The sequence below is a fragment of the Brassica oleracea genome, chromosome C4, assembly GCF_000695525.1.
Source record: "Brassica oleracea var. oleracea cultivar TO1000 chromosome C4, BOL, whole genome shotgun sequence".
In the NCBI taxonomy this organism is placed as follows: Eukaryota; Viridiplantae; Streptophyta; class Magnoliopsida; order Brassicales; family Brassicaceae; genus Brassica; species Brassica oleracea.
Window position 1 is genome coordinate 15,781,160 of NC_027751.1, and position 16,474 is coordinate 15,797,633.

Here is a 16,474-nt window from a genome sequence, read left to right on the forward strand (position 1 = left end):
TTTTGAAACTTTATTTTATATAGTATAGATTTGTACATGATGTTTTTAACTTTGTAATTTTAACTTATTTGATAATTATTTATATTTTATTTTGAAATAAAAAATTTCGTAATATTAACATTTTTAGAAATACCAAATTGAAAAACGATTTGGTATATTTTTGGTGCTTTAAAATAATATGTGGATATTCTCAATGATTTATTGCATAAAATTACATATAGTACATATTTTTGTTGAATATTTTCAGCAGTATATAACCTAAATTTTGTAAATCATGTGTTTTAGATTTATATAGTTATAATTGTTTGAAAGTATTGCATTTTTAAATTAACTATTATATTTGTTTGTTATTTTTATGTTAATTTTTGAAACTTTATTTTATATAGTATAGATTTGTACATGATGTTTTTAACTTTGTAAGTTTAACTTATTTGATAATTATTTATATTTTATTTTGAAATAAAAAATTTCGTAATATTAACATTTTTAGAAATACCAAATTAAAAAAAACGATTTGGCATATTTTTGGTGCTTTAAAATAATATGTGGATATTCTCAATGATTTATTGCATAAAATTACATATAGTACATATTTTTGTTGAATATTTTCAGCAGTATATAACCTAAATTTTGTAAATCATGTGTTTTAGATTTATATAGTTATAATTGTTTGAAAGTATTGCATTTTTAAATTAACTATTATATTTGTTTGTTATTTTTATGTTAATTTTCGAAACTTTATTTTATATAGTATAGATTTGTACATGATGTTTTTAACTTTGTAAGTTTAACTTATTTGATAATTATTTATATTTTATTTGAAATAAAAAAATTCGTAATATTAACATTTTTAGAAATACCAAATTGAAAAACGATTTGGTATATTTTTGGTGCTTTAAAATAATATGTGAACATTCTCAATGATTTATAATATCAACTTATATATAGTATATGTTAGTTTGAATATTTTCAATAGTATATAACCTAAACTTTGAAAATCATGAGTTTAAATTTAGATTTATATAGTTATACTTGTTTGAAAGTCTTGTATTTTAAAATTAATTATTCTTTTCATTATTTATTTTTTAATTTTCGAAAAATATTAAACATTATGTTAACTTAATATAGTATTTATATTTTTGTAAATTTACCTTATTCGATATTGATTTATATTTTAGTTTGAAATAAACATTTTTTTGGTAATATTAACATTTTTAAAAATAGTAAACTTAAATAATAATTTGTCATACTACGATTGGTCGTTTAAATCCTACGTGGACGCTCTCGATGGCTTATAGCCTCAACTTTTATATAGTATAGATTGTTTGGCGGCAATATAAAAAATCATCAAATTTATGTTAAAAATATTGGAGGGCCTTATAGACCATTGCAGTAGTACATCATTTTTATAATTTTCTTGTGAATTTGGGTTTTATACACGAATAAAAATAAATAATGAAAATTGAGTGGTTTAATTTGGACCAATGAATAATTAAAGTGTCTATTTTTAATTTCTTCTTAGGACAATACATTTGAGCCGGCCTTGCATGCATAAATATGTTGTTTTCTCCTTATTCTTTGTTGTCAATCTTGTTTTGACAAATCAATTTTAGTAAACTTTTAGGAATTAGACTATGTACATTGATTCATTTTTAATGTCCTAAGGTATAGAGATTAACAGAGCCATACAACAAAATATGTTGCAGAGATGATACTAGAATCATTGGAAACAAAAAAAAAAATTCTTCTCTTTATATTAAGTTGCTACAAACAAGAATTTTCATCACAATGCAAGAGAAAAAGACTTCAACAGACGTCACTGATGAAAGCTTTCTTTGAACTTCTGATGAATACAGAATATGAAGCGTGATAATTTATGTTTTTAGGGTCTCCTAGCAAAAACCTTAGTGAAACAAGACTTTTAAACAAGTTTCTAAATTCTTCTCTTTCAGATTTGAGGTCTGGGACTTATTCTCCCACATTATGGTACATGAGCAAAAGCTTCTTTGTGGAGATTCTTCCACTTCAATTTTCTTCCCTGTAATGGACGAAAACATAACAAAAAAAAAAACACACCGATAGTAGGAGTTTTGTGTTGTTTATCTTTCAATAACACGTAAGCATCATTCTACTACAAACAAGATGTACAGAGATGAGAAATTAAAGAGAATAAGCACATGGTCTAGCTTTTGTTGGAGACGGTTGCACGACAAGGTGCATTGTGATGACGGATTTCGGGAGATCATCAAATGGAGCTTTACGCCGATCGAGCAACAGTTTTACCATTCTACAAAATCTTACCAGCATTTATCAACTTGATGTCACTAGATGTTTTTGGAATAATCTTCTTGTCCAGAAAACAACACATTCATAGCCCCCAAATTAGATTATTAGTCAACAGGTATAAATAGGAACAAAAAGTTTGAGATATGAAACTGGGTTCGTCCTAGAGTCTCTAAAGAAATGTTTGGTAGGTAAGTGATTAGTAATACTGTCATACCTATTACAAGCCTACACTTTTGTAATGATCTCCCATTCATATCCTTGATACCATTTTGTTTTTGTTCAATGTCGATCAGAATCGCCTTTACTCATATAGTCGTCAAAATATTTGAGTTTTGTAAATCATAACATTAATTCGCTAAATCTGTTATCTATGACAAAATGGGCCGAAAGATCCAACTTCTTCATGAACATATAAAAATGTATTCAAACCTTTGAACATGGCGCACAAAAGTTGCAATCAGTTTTGAGATATCTAGCCGCAGTGGATTAATTAAATAATAAGTGAAAGGTTTTGAAAAGATTGTCTAATCAGCAATGCCTTAGAGGAAGAGACTTGTAATCAATCTGTTACGGATAATGCTTTTGTCCAAAAACTTCTACACCTAAAAAAAGGTCCTGCGATCCAAATTGAAGGTATATGATTTGTGTACTAGATTTATTTGCAACAATTTTTTTTTGGCAACGAAAATATTTCATATGGACCATACCCGGTGATAAATGGTTACATACTCTGTGGACCAATAAAATTCCTTTTTATAAATTTTACTTTTTTCAAGTATGGATGTATGGGTGGTGTATGATATTCAAATGTTGAGTTGATCATGGCATGTAGCATAGTTGTTTTTATTTGTTTAAATGTGTAAACATATGTTAACTAAACAAATTGCTCGAATGTTCTCGTCTATACTACTATTTAGATAAATTAATCAATAAGAGAATCTCAATGAGCGAGCATAAAACTGGGTGAATCAGAGCAACACGGAACTTAATTGGTTTGTAGTCGTCACCAAAATGTCTTGACTTTGGGGATAAGGTTGGTTTCAGTCGTTATTACATAAACCGAAAGTCCGAACCACATTTTTCACAAACAACAGATATAAAAATAAACAAAAAACCAGGTACAATTATTGGCATATAATTTGATTAAAAATACATTATATCCCACTTAGTTAATAATGACTTTATTTCTTCTATATAGGATACTATATATACACAGATTTTAAACGTTTGACTCATACTAGAATGCAAACAATCCCCTATCTTGTGGCCCTTTCTAGGGAGGCAACACGAAGTTTCCTAAAATCAATATTTATTTCCTAAAATAAGAAAGAAAAAAAAAAGTTTGAATTAAATTTAGAAATGGTAAAAACTTCTACAAACCCATGAATTTGAGCCAGTGAAAACCAGTTTTCGCCGCCACTTTCTCTGCTTCCTTCGAACAAGATTCCGACGATCCACTTCCGACCAATCCTCCGTTCTCTTTCCGACCGCACAAGAAGAAGTTCCTAGACCCAAGCGAGATCAGCTTCTGTTCTCTTCCTATACCTTAAAACGAGTTTCAGATACTCAGTATCTCTCAAATTGGCGGCAACGATTTGTAAAGAAGAAAACAGAGAGAGAGAGAGAGTTTATACTTTCGAGGCTAAACTGCGAGTAATGGAGATCAAACCGGGACGGTTCAGATTCCGGTAAGAACGGTCGGCGAGCTTCCTTCACATAAAGACGAATCGCGGCGTCGATCAAATCGTCCACGGTGGATTCCGGCGAAATTATAATCTGCAGAGCTCCCAAACTCCCTTGAACAGTCACGTTGAGAAGCAGTTTCGTCAGACGCGGCGGTTTAGAAGACACCGGTTCAACGACGGTTCGACCGCTGGAGAATAGTTCCGGTAACGTCTTCGGTCGTCGAAGCTCTCCTGGATTCGAATGAGGCACCGTTCCTCTGCCGTGAAATGACATCGCTTTCTCCTGTAACTTTCCTCGACGATTCTTCTCGGTTTCTCCGGTGGTTCCTTTCCGGTTAGCGTTCTTCGAGTTTACCGGCATGCTTGAAAAATCAGCGGCTTTTCAAATCTTTCTCGCCGGAATCTGATGAAGCCAGGAGTGGAGGGAGGTTCTTGTATTGGCGCCGGTCACAGGAAGCTAACATAACCAGAGTGGCACAACTGTAAATAGTGAAGGAGGACGAGGGCGAGAAGGTTAAAGTTGGATGTGAGAAAATTTGAGAGTTGTAGGCGGAAGTATTTATAGTGGATTGTAGATAATGAAACTGTGAGAAATGGCTTGTTGGATGTTTCTGAGAGGAGTGAGGGAACCGGGAAACCGGATACTATAGGTGAACTGCATCTCCAATTATTCGTGTTAGTTTCGGTATTGTGCCCAGGTTCAACCGGTGGCTCTTAATTATCTACCGATCACAGGGTTATATTTCAGGTGCTGCTAATGACCTTACAAAACGCTCCTCCTCGCCTTGACTATGAGAGAGATAAGAAGTTCTCAAAGGTAAATGTGATTTTGATGATGTAAAAATATGCAATGAGTAGATTATATTTGTATTTTCACTGAGAGAGGGACACTCTGTATCATATTCTCCAACAGTCGTTTAGAGAGTTAATCGCAGCATGTTTAGTAAAAGATCCAAAAAAGCGTCCAACCTCAGCAAAGCTTCTGAAACACCCCTTCTTCAAACATGCTCGGTCTACAGATTATCTCTCCCGTAAGATTCTCCATGGTCTTTTTCCACTTGGTGATCGTTTCAAAAAGCTCAAGGTAAGTTGATAAGAACTTAGATGTGATTGAAGCTGCTGTGCAACATCTCTTTATGTTTGTCTTTATAGGAGGCAGAAGCTGAATTGTTTAAAGGCATAAATGGTGACAAAGAACAGTTATCTCAGGTACATAGATAAATCCATATACAATTTATCTTTGCGGTCTTTTTTTTTTTATTTTGAAGGCTATGTTACTTTCTTGCAGCATGAGTATATGAGAGGAATCAGTGCTTGGAACTTTGATCTGGAAGACTTGAGGAAGCAGGCATCACTTGTAAGTAAGGTCGTGGTCTCAAGACAGGGCCGGTCCTGAAATTTTCATGGTCCAATACGAAATACAAAATTGAGGCCCCTAGATAATGTATAAAAAAAATATGTCGATAAAAAACTCAAGTTTATAATAAAAAAATTACAATATCCTCAAAACTAAAAAAAAAACTTATCAGTTCTTAAATATAGATCTTCTTGCATTTTTTCTTGCAAAATCATCCATCAAACTTTCATAATCAAGATTCTTGATCATATCCTTTTCAATCGACAACATAGCCAAACCATTTAATCTTTCATGTTTGTCATAATTTTTTTTTTCCTTTTTTTTTTGCCTTTCAATCTACTCATATTTAATAACATAGAATATATAAAATATAATTATCTTTGTATGTTAGTGATGTCCCATAATTTTCTTTACTTATCAGTTTATATACACATAACAAATTGTCAAATTGATATATTTATAAGTAATAACATTGAAAAAAATAGGCCCTAAAATTTTGACAAAAATAGGAGGCCCCATACATTTGTATTGAATGTTTTCGTTCAAGCCCGGGCCTGATCACAGGGACCACCAAGTTGGACTAGGACTTGGATGGAGTTAGACCCTTGCTATTTTAATTTTACCACTTAATATGCTCATTTAGTTACTGTATTTTAATTGTGATTATTAAGAGTAATATACTAGTACTTTCGCTTTCTTTAACACATTTTAATGTTCGGTAATCAATTCGTTTATGTGATACTAAACTATTTTGAGGGCAAGTTCCTTTCCTTTCGCTGAGGTTTAATTATTGTATTCATGCACATGGTTATTTTAGTTAATCGAGAGTCGAAACTATTTTGGTTTTATCTTCTTTCTTTTTTATGAAGACACGCTTTTCCTTTGTTTAAATGAGGTCAAAACCATGTTAGACCATCCAATGGTGCTTTATTTTTTATTTTTTACTTTATTTTGAAGTAAATTTTGTTTCAATAGTGTTTCATTTCTTACTTCATTTTTGAAGCTGAACTTTCTAAATTATAAATTGGTTTTTAACTTTTGTTTGTTTTTATCTTTTACCGAAATAAATTATATACGTCAATATTATCCAATCAATTTAAAATTTTGACAATTCTATTCATCTAATTAGATATTTATATTGAAAAACATGAGAATATTCATTTTAAGAACTTTAATTCGTTTAAAAATAATGGAAGATAAATAATATCACATTTTACTTCTAAACACTTTTATTAATCATTTACAGAAAAAAATATATATAAGATGTCTTTTTTTACAAAATATGGTGTTTTGTGTTTGTTTATTTATGTTATGTAATAATATTTTTATATGAAAATGTTTGATTTATATTAAATAATAATTATGTTAGATTATTGTTAAAACAAAACACTTGGGTAAAATTACTAAATATAAAAAAGTATAAGATGTTATTAATAATTAATGATAAAGTGGACATGTAATATATTTGGAATATTCCTTTTACAAGAAAGAAATGAAGCAAACATTGGAGGAGATATGCTTCATTTTTTGTTTCATTTTGAATAAAATGCACTTTTGAAGCTGAAAATGAAGCCAACCATCGGAGATTCCCTTAAGAACAGATTTTCAATATTTATAAAGGGAAAAATGTTAAACAAATCCTCAGCTTTATGAATTGGACCATTATAAACCACAGGTTCCTAACTTACCATAAAAACCTCAAACGATTCGTCGATTGGATCAATTTAAACTCAGCGTTAAGTACACTAACAGAGCGTATAAACGCAGTTAATTCCTGTCGTTAACCAAAATGACGTCGTCGTCTGCTCAACTAAAAAAAACACATCTTCCTCGTTAGCTCTCAAAATCGATTTGGGGGTTTTCTCAATTATGAACCCTAATTTCACAATTTCGACAGAAAAAAAGAAGAGAGAAGATGGGTAATGAAAAGAACAAGAAGTCTCGACAAGGGAAACTCGGTGGTGCCAGTTCTGTAGCGAAAAGAAAAGGTGGAGTTGACGACGAAGCTGATGTACGTAAGAAGAAAAAAAGCAAAACAGATGTACTCGACATGGAAGAAGAAGGGGAAATCAGCGAGGATGACTGTGGTATTGTCGGTGACGACGAAGCTGATGAAGCCCCAGACAATGAAGAAGTCCCAAACAACGAAGAAGTCCCTGATGAAGCAAACGGTCATGGTGGTATCGAGGAAGAAGGTGGTCGTGATTTGACTGTCTTCTTCGGAGAAGTAGCGAGGAATGATGATTGTGAGAATGATGAAGATAGTGGGGACGAATGGTATTGGGAGCATGAAAAAGAAGTTCCGGATCCTCTATCATCAGATGATGAAAATGAAGAACAATCGATTCCCAGTTTAGCTTACAGAGAAGATGTGGATCCAGAGGCAATGCTTGGGCTGGGAAACACTTTCTCCACTGCTGAAGAATTCAAGCATACCCTTCTCAGGTATACATTAAAAACCCGACGCAACATCAAGCTTTACCGGTCCACTGCTTTGAAGTTAGGTGCGAAGTGTGAAGATGGCTCGTGTCCCTGGAGGGTGTATTGTTCTTATGAGAAGAGCAAACAGAAGCTGATGATCAAATGTTATGTGAATGAGCACAAGTGTGAGATAACAGGACACTCAAAGTTTTTGAAGTGTTCTACTATAGCAATGCTGTTCGCTGAGAGGCTGAGGTTGAATCCCAAAATCACCAAGCATGAAATTGCTTCTGAGATCCAGAGAGAGTATAGGATGTTTGTGAGTGTGGAAGCTTGTGGGAATGCGAAGACAAAGGTTATGAAAGAAAGAAAAGCAAGCCACGAAGAACACTTCAACAAGATATGGGATTATCAAGCTGAGATTTTTCGAACCAACCCTGGCACTACAATGGATATCGAAACCATCCATGGGCCGACAGTAGGAAGTAAACATAGATTTTCCCAGCTATATGTTTGCTTTCATGCGCAGAAGGAGACTTAGAAGACTACTTGTAGACCAATAATAGGTTTAGATGGAGCATTTCTAAAGTGGGACATAAAAGGTCATCTCTTGGCTGCTGTGGGGCATGATGGAGACAATCGGATTGTTCCTATTGCATGTACAGTAGTAGAAGTGGAGAATGACACGAATTGGGACTGGTTTGTGAGACACCTCGCAAATGACTTGGGCTTAAAAGATGGCAAAGGCTATGCTATATTGTCTGACAAACAAAAGGTAAGCGTCTGATCTTGATTTTTTAAAGCTTTTAAAGCTTAAAGCATTACTGTATCTCAGTGTTTTTAACTGTCTCATACTTGTAATTGGCAGGGTTTATTTAAAGCAGTCCATACCATTCTTCCAGAGGTTGAGCATAGACAGTGTTGTAGACACATTTTTGATAATTGGAAGAAAAGCAGCCATGATATGACGCTACAAAGACTCTTCTGGCGAATAGCAAGGAGTTATACAGCTGGAGATTATAAAATGTGGAGTGAGAGGCTGAAAGAGTACAATCCAGGCGCCTATGCTACTCTTCAAGTCACCAAACCAGAAACTTGGTCCAGAGCATACTTCAAATTAGAGACCTTGTGCAACGATAATCTGAATAATCTAAGTGAGTCCTTCAACAGAACCATCCGTGAAGCAAGAAGAAAGCCATTTATTGGAGATGCTAGAGGATATAAGGAGACAGTGTATGGTTCAAAATGCGAGAAGGGCTTTAATATCTAAAAATGCGAAGACAAAGTTCACAAAGAGGGCGCATCTTCAGATGGCTAAAGTGGAGTCGAAGTCTAAGGATTGTATGAGCTTCCCAGCAGTTGGTCCAGTCACAGAGGTTGATTATGGTGGTGTGGCTTATGCTGTAGATATGGATGAGCTAAGTTGTGGGTGTATCCAGTGGCAGATGACTGGAACTCCTTGCATTCATGCCGCCTATGTGATCCTTAAAGATGGTAAAAAACTTTCTGACTTTGTATCTCCTTGTTATACCATAGCTATGTGGCGTCAAACCTATAGTATGGGGGTAAGGCCTGTTCAAGGGAAGAAGCTATGGCCTGAGACGGGTAGATTAGGTGTCCTCCCACCACCTTGGAGAAAAGGAAACCCGGGAAGACCAAAGAACCATGATAGGTTCAAGAGCAAGGGTGAGACGGTGAAGGGCCCGAAAGTCTCTGCAACTGATAGTACGAAGCTAACTCGTGCTGATCGAGTTATTACATGTTCTAATTGCAAGCAATAGAATCATAACAAGAAGACATGTAAGAATGACTTTGTTGAAAGTCAGCCCAAGAAACCACGAGGTCGCCCTAGGAAAAATCAGGCAAGTTTAAAGATGTTCGTGGTTTGTTTCTAATCTTCTTATGCTCACTTGAATTTGTTTTTAATTGTAGGTTCAGTCTAATGCATCATCATCACAACAAACCCAGCCACAAGTGTCAACACAGCCACAAGAATCAACGCAGCCACGAGAGTCGACACAGCCACAAGGGTCAGAGAGATGGGAACAAGCCACACATGCACCACCAAGCTCAGATGCGTCTGGATGGGGACAATGGTTTTCGTGATTTCGAAGTTAGAAGGGACAAGGTTCAGAAGATAGTATTTTCAAAAATCTATTTTGAAGTTTTAGTGCTTTGACACTTATGTGTTTCAATGTTTGTGTCTTGTGTATCAGTATTTTTGAATCTATTTTGTAGTGTTTTGACACTTAACTTATGTTTCAATCTTTAATTCGGATTGGTTTGTGTCTCAAAAACAAGCACCACAACTTACTTCTTTACTTCAAACAACAACAACTTAGTTCTTCACCTTAAAACAAACACAACAACTTAAACTCAAGACAGACACCAACAACTCAGTTTCAATTAAAAAAAGATACTAACAACAACAACAACTTCTAGTTCATCAAACTTAAAGACACCAACAACTTCTAGTTCATGTTGATCAAGCTTAAAGACACCAACAACTTCTAGTTCATCAAACTAACTACGACACCAATGCTGATCAAGCTTATGATCACACACACAATCTTCATCTTCACTTCACATCTCTTCAATTCTGTTTTAGTTCTCACCACCTCTTCCATCAACTCAGTTATCACGCCTTTTAAATCCTCAACATCTGATTTTCCTTTAGCTACCTCGGCTTCAAGTTGTGCAATCTTGGGCAAAGCATCTTCAACCTCTTCAAGAACAGCGTCCTCAACCCATTTAAACAAATGGTGCTATGCAAAAACCACAAGATTTTAGGACAATTGATCCATGTTTAAATTTAATAAAAATTCAGCAACTACACAACCTAATCGAAGAAGGAAAATAATGTACCTTTCTTCGAGTAAGACATCTGTAGAAAGGTCTCCCCGGATTCTTGACAGTATCTGCCGTGAAGATTGTGGTCGCAGTCCCGCAAACACATTTCGCCGGAATTCCACGAATATCAAACGTATTCACAGTTGAGCTCTCAGCCGTTGAATCCGAACTCATCTTCGTGCAGAGTGAAGCAAATCGAGTTCGTGAAGATCTCAGCCGTTGAAATCGTGAAATTAGGGTTCGTGAAGCAAGAAAACCCCCAAATCAATTTTTTGAGAGATAATGAGGAAGATGTGTTTTTTTAATTGAGCAGAGGACGGCGTCGTTTTGGTTAACAGCAGGAATTAACTGCGTTTAGACGCTCTGTTAGTGTACTTAACGTCGGATTTAAATTGATCCATTCGACGAAAAGTTTGAGGTTTTTATGGTTAGTTAGAAACATGGAAATTATAATGGTCCAATTCATAAAACTGAGGATTTGTTTAACATTTTTCCCTATTTATAAATGAAAGCATGTTCGAAAGGTAACAGTGTCACAAAATGGCCATGTGTTTATTTGTATGTTTTACTATATTTTAGTTCTTCCCTTGTGTAAAAATAAGTTTTTTTTTAAAAGCCAATAAATTCAGTAAAATATACGTATAAAAATATGTTGACCACAATTTATAAGTTGGTCGAGAAGTTGGTCGAGACTCTCGAGAGCTATTGTTACCAGCGGTAAGTTGGGTCAGAGTATTTTTCGTCTTATGCAAAAATGCCAAGAAAATAGAAAATAGAAAATAGAAAATAGAAAATAGAAAATGTGTGGGTTCTTCATGGGGTTAGTTCTTTTTGTGTTTTGAGTTTTATTCTCCTTAGACGACGGGTATTTAAAAAAATTTAATGGTTGATTCTGATATTAAAAATATATATAAAAAACCCCATAATTCTTACAAACATGACAATTTAAAATACTAAAAATAATACGATCAAAATATTAAAAATATACCACATTCCAAAATGTTATCAATAGTTGTGATCGTTTTTATGTTACCAATTCATTAAATAGAAGAAAAGTAAATGAGTAGTTCAAAACAAAGTTTGATATAGTAAATGAGTATTTAACCAACGAATCAGTTTCTAAATTTTCATATCATGAAATTTTTGAAAAATAAATAGAAACAAAAACATAGGAAAGGTGATTGGTATCAAAGATGATTTCAAAGATTTTCTTAAGCTACTGTTTGTTGTTGATATCTCTAATGAACGTCGAAGAGTCATAGACGATCTTGATGACGTCGAACCTGAGAGAAGGCACCTAAACTAGAACCAATCAGATTGTTAGGGCTTCCACCATAAAAGGGGGAACAAAAGAAATCATGGACATGTGAACCGCGTTGGGATGTAGTGATAAGGCTTTCCTTGAATATCTAGGTTAAGCTAGCTCACTTCGTGCTCTTGTTCCACAATGCATTAGTTTTTCATGTGACGGAAAGGGAGAGGGTCTGATCTTGTCGAGGAGGATTGATGAATCGAGGTAAAGGATTAGTTACTGGTGAAGATAAGTCATGGGTTCGTGGTTTTTCAAAGTTCTAACTCATGTCTTATGTTATAGATCATTGTCTCATGCCAATAGTGGAGAGGGAATCCTTTGATTCTGATCCAGAAGGAGATTTGAGAAGGGAAAGTAGTTGATATGATTGGCTCCCAACTCTGGATGGTTATCATTTAATAACCAAAACAATAAGGTCTATTTTCTAAGACTCTCTGTAAATTATCTTTTTTTTTTGAATCTGAACTAGAATTTTTTTTAACCAAAATATGAACCAAATGCTCTTCCTTTAACGTTCCACTTGCGAGGTATAGAAGAGATGAGAATCCAAATTCTTTGTTCTCGAGGGTTTGGTGAATCTTACTATAAAGGTAAGTGCATTTTCTTTGCCAGAGCTGATATATCCATATTTGGAGCATTTATTCTTTTGATGTGTGAGGTTTTGCTTGTTCAAAAAGAAGCACATTTTCATAGTCTGCGTCTTTGAAATGACGATACATGGTTAGGTCAGGTCGACTCCGAGTGAAAAAACAATCTTGCGAACGGATCTCGGTTGGAAGTAGGGAAACAAAGAGAGTGGTGTTGAAACCACAATGGGAAGAACATTTTGAACTTAAACCAGAATCAAACACACAAACTCACTGACACACTCTCCGACGAACTCGACGACATAAGTTAGAAAGTATGAGTTTGCATAATTATGGAGAACATAAGAAGAAGGACACAAGAAATTGTTTACCCAGAGTTCACCTAGAATGGCTACGTCTTTAGGGTATGGCAAGAGGCAATCCACTATAATCTTAATTACAAAGATATATAACCTCTCTCTCTCTCTCAAACTTACAAATCAACTTGCTTGGTCTAGAGAAAAGAGAATACACGAGCTTCCCTTATATAGGAAGAGTCTATTACACTAACCTAGTTGGATTATCGCATTCACCGCTTTCTATAAGCCTATTAGGAATATTTCCAAAATACTTGTCAACTTCTATAACTCCATGAAAGTAATATTTCCAGGATCATATCAAATTTCATATCCATAAAAGTGATATTTTCTCTTTCCTAATATGACATCCTTGTCTTGGTATAAGTTATGCGATCTTGTTTGATTTCCATCACCAAATCCTGACGAAGTCCTTGACATATTCCTTGACGTAGTCCCGAATCCCAACAAACTCCACCTTGATGACATCAAATATGATCCACTACTTAGGTTAAGTAAACTCGTGCTTTGCTAGGCGATGTCGAATGCTCCTCAGTATTCGGACATCCCAAGGAAGTCCATCGCTTCCTCAAACATCTTAACCGGAGCCACCTTGGTTAATGTATCAGCAGAATTATTAGAAGTAAATCTTCTTCACACTTAAATCACCTTGAGCGATAATATCCCTGATGAAGTGCATCTTTCTGCTGATGTGCTTAGTCATCTCATGATACACATTGTTCTTTGCTAGACACAATGCACTTTGAGAGACACGATATCTCCACCATGTCTTGCTTTAATCCAAGCTCCTCCGCTAAGCCCCTTAACCACATTCATTCTTTGACTGCTTCAACCAGCGCCATATATTCCACTTCAGTCGTTGACAGAGCCACTACACTTTGTAGACTTGATTTCCAGATGATTGTACTTCCACCAGCCATGAAAACATAACCTGAGATTGACCTTATCTTGTCCAGATCCAAAGCAAAATTAGAATCACAGAAATCTTCAACTCTAAACACCTCAATCTTCCTGAAGCACAGTTTCAGATCTTGTGTTCCCTTTAGGTATCTCAATACCCACTTAAACGCAGTCCAATGAACCATCTCAGGCTTACTCATAAACCTGCTAACCAACTCCAATGCATACGCCAAATCACACCTCGTGCCTATCAAAACATACATTATGCTTCTGATAGCATTAGCATATGGAATATCATCCATACTTGTCTCTGCTTCATCATCAACTACGACATACAATTTGAAATGTGCACCAACAGGTGTTGACACACTCTTTGACTCATCCATGTCGAATACCATGAGAACCTTCCTGATATAACTAGATTGAGATAGTGTCAGAATTCCTCTTTCACGATCTCTCTCAATATCCATTCCCAAAATTCGCCATGCTGAACCCAAGTACTTCATCTCAAATCTGCTGCTCAATAGCTGCTTTACCTTCCTGATCTCTGCTGCATCCCTTGACGCAACCAACATATCATCCACATATAACATCATATAGATGTATGTATCATTGGTCACCTCCTTGATGTAAGCACAGTGATCATATTCACTCTTCACAAATCTGTGACTAACCACAAACTGATCAAAACACTTGTTCCATTGTCTTGGTGCCTATTTTAGTCCATAAAGAGTCTTCTGAAGTAGATAAACGTGATCCTCCTTTCATTTAACCTGAAATCCCTATAGTTGCTCCATGTAAATATCTTCTTCAAGTGTACCATGAAGAAATCTAGTCTTTACATCAAGTTGCTCAAGTTCCAAATCCAGATTCACTGTAATTGACAACATGAACCTTATGGATACATGTTTCACGACGGGTGAAAACACATCTAGATAATCAATACCCTCCCTTTGAGAGTATCCCTTAGCAACTAACTGAGCCTTGAATCTAGGCTTCTCAATACCATGTATACCGGACTTCAGTTTAAACACCCACTTGCAGCCTATCACCTTACGCTTACTAGGCCTTCTCATAAGCTTCCAGGTTTGGTTCTTATCCAGTGAAGTCATCTATTCACCACATGCTTCATCCCACTGCCTTCTCTCTTTGTTGTTCATCGCTCCAGCTCTATTATAATCTTGAGGTTCCTCAACACATACATCATCAGCTACATATAATGCAAACGCTGATATATCCTCCGAATCAGAGTACCGTGCAGGTGGAACTATTCTTCTCTGAACTCTATCTCTTGCTAGCTGATATCCTTCAAGATTTTCACCATGTTTGTCATCTGCGTCAACAGCTGGCTCAACTGTTTCGTCAACAACTCCACCTGAAGTCTCAACTTCCGGTCCTGACGCAGATCCTGTTGGATCTCCCAGCACAGTCTAATTTCTTAACTCCTCTGTGTTATCTGTTTTTACCTTGCAGACATTCAAATCCTCGTAGACCTTCTCTTCTGTAAATACCACATTCCTGCTAATAACACACTTCTTCTCTTCAAGAAGTCAAACTTTGTATCCTTTCACACCCGATGGATAACTGACGAAGATTTCTTTTTTAACTTTGGCCTTGAGCTTTCCTTGATATGCATGGACGTAAACCACTTATCCAAATCTTCTCAGGTGCAAATAACCGGGCTTCTTGCCCAACCAAAGTTCCTCCAGAATGTTTCCATCTATGGCAGAAGATGGACTCATGTTTGTCACATACGCTGATGTAGACACCGCTTCAGCCCATAATTGTTCCTCTAGACCCGACTCAACCAAAAAGCATTTCACCTTCTCCATCAGAGTCATGTTCATACGTTCAGCTACACTGTTCTGTTGTGGTGTATATGCACATGTCAAGTGTTTCTTGATTCCATGGTGCTTGCAGAAGTTGTCAAACTATGTGTTACAAAATTCAAGTCCATTGTCTGTTCTGAGACAACTAACCTTCTTCTTGACTTGATTCTCCACCAACTTCTTCCATTCACAAAATTTGCTAAATGCTTCTCCTTTAGCAGCTAAGAAATATACTCAGACCTTCCTTGTGTAATCATCGATAATAGACAGAAAGTATTGTCTTCCTGATAGACTTGGCGTCACATTTGGAGATCCCCATAAATCAGCATGTACATACCTCAGAGCTTCACATGTATCATGTTTCTGGATGTGGAAGCTTAATCTCTTTTGCTTCCCCATCACACAGCTCTCACAAAAATCCAAAACTCCAATCCTCCTCTTATCGATCACCCCTTTCCGGGCAAGAATCCATAGATTCTTTATACTCATGTGCCAAAGACGTCTATGCCACAAGACTGTCTCATCCTTAGATGATTTCTTCATGACACTGCTGTTAATTTCACCTGGCACAGTCTCACCATCTAACATGTACAATGACCCACACAGCGTTCTATGGAGAGCTAGTTTACCATGCTTTAAAACCTAGTCGTCTCATGTCTGCCATTGTGCTGAAAACCTAAAATATCCAAGGTTCCAGTAGATTTCGGGTTCCTTCCTAATTCCAGAATATACCTGACATTCGTGAGTGTCTTCACATAATCGCCATAAGCTTTGATGTTGATTGTACCAATCCCTTGCACTCCAACCGCACAATCATTACCAAGAAGAACTTGTCCCGAAGTCAGCTCTGGGAACATGTGAAACCAATCCCTCCTACCCGTCATGTGGTAG

The 16,474-nt window shown here is 35.7% G+C and overlaps 5 protein-coding genes across 5 annotated transcripts; 3 read left to right on the plus strand and 2 right to left on the minus strand.

Moving 5' to 3' along the window:
• Window positions 1-3,389: 3,389 nt before the first annotated feature.
• On the minus strand, window positions 3,390-4,558 carry LOC106337016 (uncharacterized protein At4g22758). Its single transcript, XM_013776035.1, has 2 exons — window positions 3,921-4,558; window positions 3,390-3,831 (listed from the first exon to the last, which is right to left on the minus strand). The coding sequence occupies exons 1-2, from the start codon at window positions 4,330-4,332 to the stop codon at window positions 3,659-3,661; spliced, it is 585 nt and encodes a 194-aa protein (XP_013631489.1). The 5' UTR covers window positions 4,333-4,558; the 3' UTR covers window positions 3,390-3,658.
• Window positions 4,559-4,723: 165 nt separating this feature from the next.
• Window positions 4,724-5,875, plus strand: LOC106337017 (serine/threonine-protein kinase BLUS1-like). Its single transcript, XM_013776036.1, has 4 exons — window positions 4,724-4,788; window positions 4,885-5,055; window positions 5,124-5,180; window positions 5,260-5,875. Exons 1-4 carry the CDS (start codon window positions 4,729-4,731, stop codon window positions 5,365-5,367), a joined length of 396 nt encoding a protein of 131 aa, XP_013631490.1. The 5' UTR covers window positions 4,724-4,728; the 3' UTR covers window positions 5,368-5,875.
• A 1,368-nt stretch (window positions 5,876-7,243) lies between these two features.
• On the plus strand, window positions 7,244-9,019 carry LOC106338244. Its single transcript, XM_013777267.1, has 3 exons — window positions 7,244-8,234; window positions 8,352-8,524; window positions 8,618-9,019. The coding sequence occupies exons 1-3, from the start codon at window positions 7,244-7,246 to the stop codon at window positions 9,017-9,019; spliced, it is 1,566 nt and encodes a 521-aa protein (XP_013632721.1).
• A 40-nt stretch (window positions 9,020-9,059) lies between these two features.
• On the plus strand, window positions 9,060-9,855 carry LOC106338245. Its single transcript, XM_013777268.1, has 3 exons — window positions 9,060-9,243; window positions 9,286-9,500; window positions 9,682-9,855. The coding sequence occupies exons 1-3, from the start codon at window positions 9,060-9,062 to the stop codon at window positions 9,853-9,855; spliced, it is 573 nt and encodes a 190-aa protein (XP_013632722.1).
• A 232-nt stretch (window positions 9,856-10,087) lies between these two features.
• Window positions 10,088-10,773, minus strand: LOC106338246 (uncharacterized protein At1g43920, Chloroplastic-like). The gene is made up of 4 exons (XM_013777269.1): window positions 10,615-10,773; window positions 10,317-10,514; window positions 10,174-10,239; window positions 10,088-10,099 (listed from the first exon to the last, which is right to left on the minus strand). Exons 1-4 carry the CDS (start codon window positions 10,771-10,773, stop codon window positions 10,088-10,090), a joined length of 435 nt encoding a protein of 144 aa, XP_013632723.1.
• Window positions 10,774-16,474: the final 5,701 nt, after the last annotated feature.

Bases quoted from the DNA above. Each gene is read 5' to 3' on its own strand.
- LOC106337016 (XM_013776035.1), bottom strand. From the start codon at position 4,332: ATGCCGGTAAACTCGAAGAACGCTAACCGGAAAGGAACCACCGGAGAA. The intron at 3,832-3,920 runs GTATAAACTCTC...ACTCGTTTTAAG, and splicing joins CTCGCAGTTTAGCCTCGAAA to GTATAGGAAGAGAACAGAAG.
- LOC106337017 (XM_013776036.1), top strand. From the start codon at position 4,729: ATGACCTTACAAAACGCTCCTCCTCGCCTTGACTATGAGAGAGATAAG. The intron at 4,789-4,884 runs GTAAATGTGATT...ATTCTCCAACAG, and splicing joins GAGATAAGAAGTTCTCAAAG to TCGTTTAGAGAGTTAATCGC. The intron at 5,181-5,259 runs GTACATAGATAA...ACTTTCTTGCAG, and splicing joins ACAAAGAACAGTTATCTCAG to CATGAGTATATGAGAGGAAT.
- LOC106338244 (XM_013777267.1), top strand. From the start codon at position 7,244: ATGGGTAATGAAAAGAACAAGAAGTCTCGACAAGGGAAACTCGGTGGT. The intron at 8,235-8,351 runs GTAAACATAGAT...GGGACATAAAAG, and splicing joins CCATGGGCCGACAGTAGGAA to GTCATCTCTTGGCTGCTGTG. The intron at 8,525-8,617 runs GTAAGCGTCTGA...TGTAATTGGCAG, and splicing joins TATTGTCTGACAAACAAAAG to GGTTTATTTAAAGCAGTCCA.
- LOC106338245 (XM_013777268.1), top strand. From the start codon at position 9,060: ATGGCTAAAGTGGAGTCGAAGTCTAAGGATTGTATGAGCTTCCCAGCA. The intron at 9,244-9,285 runs GTAAAAAACTTT...GTTATACCATAG, and splicing joins CTATGTGATCCTTAAAGATG to CTATGTGGCGTCAAACCTAT. The intron at 9,501-9,681 runs GTTATTACATGT...TTTTAATTGTAG, and splicing joins AGCTAACTCGTGCTGATCGA to GTTCAGTCTAATGCATCATC.
- LOC106338246 (XM_013777269.1), bottom strand. From the start codon at position 10,773: ATGAGTTCGGATTCAACGGCTGAGAGCTCAACTGTGAATACGTTTGAT. The intron at 10,515-10,614 runs GTACATTATTTT...GTTTTTGCATAG, and splicing joins GATGTCTTACTCGAAGAAAG to CACCATTTGTTTAAATGGGT. The intron at 10,240-10,316 runs GTGTGTGTGATC...GGTGTCTTTAAG, and splicing joins GTGAAGTGAAGATGAAGATT to CTTGATCAACATGAACTAGA.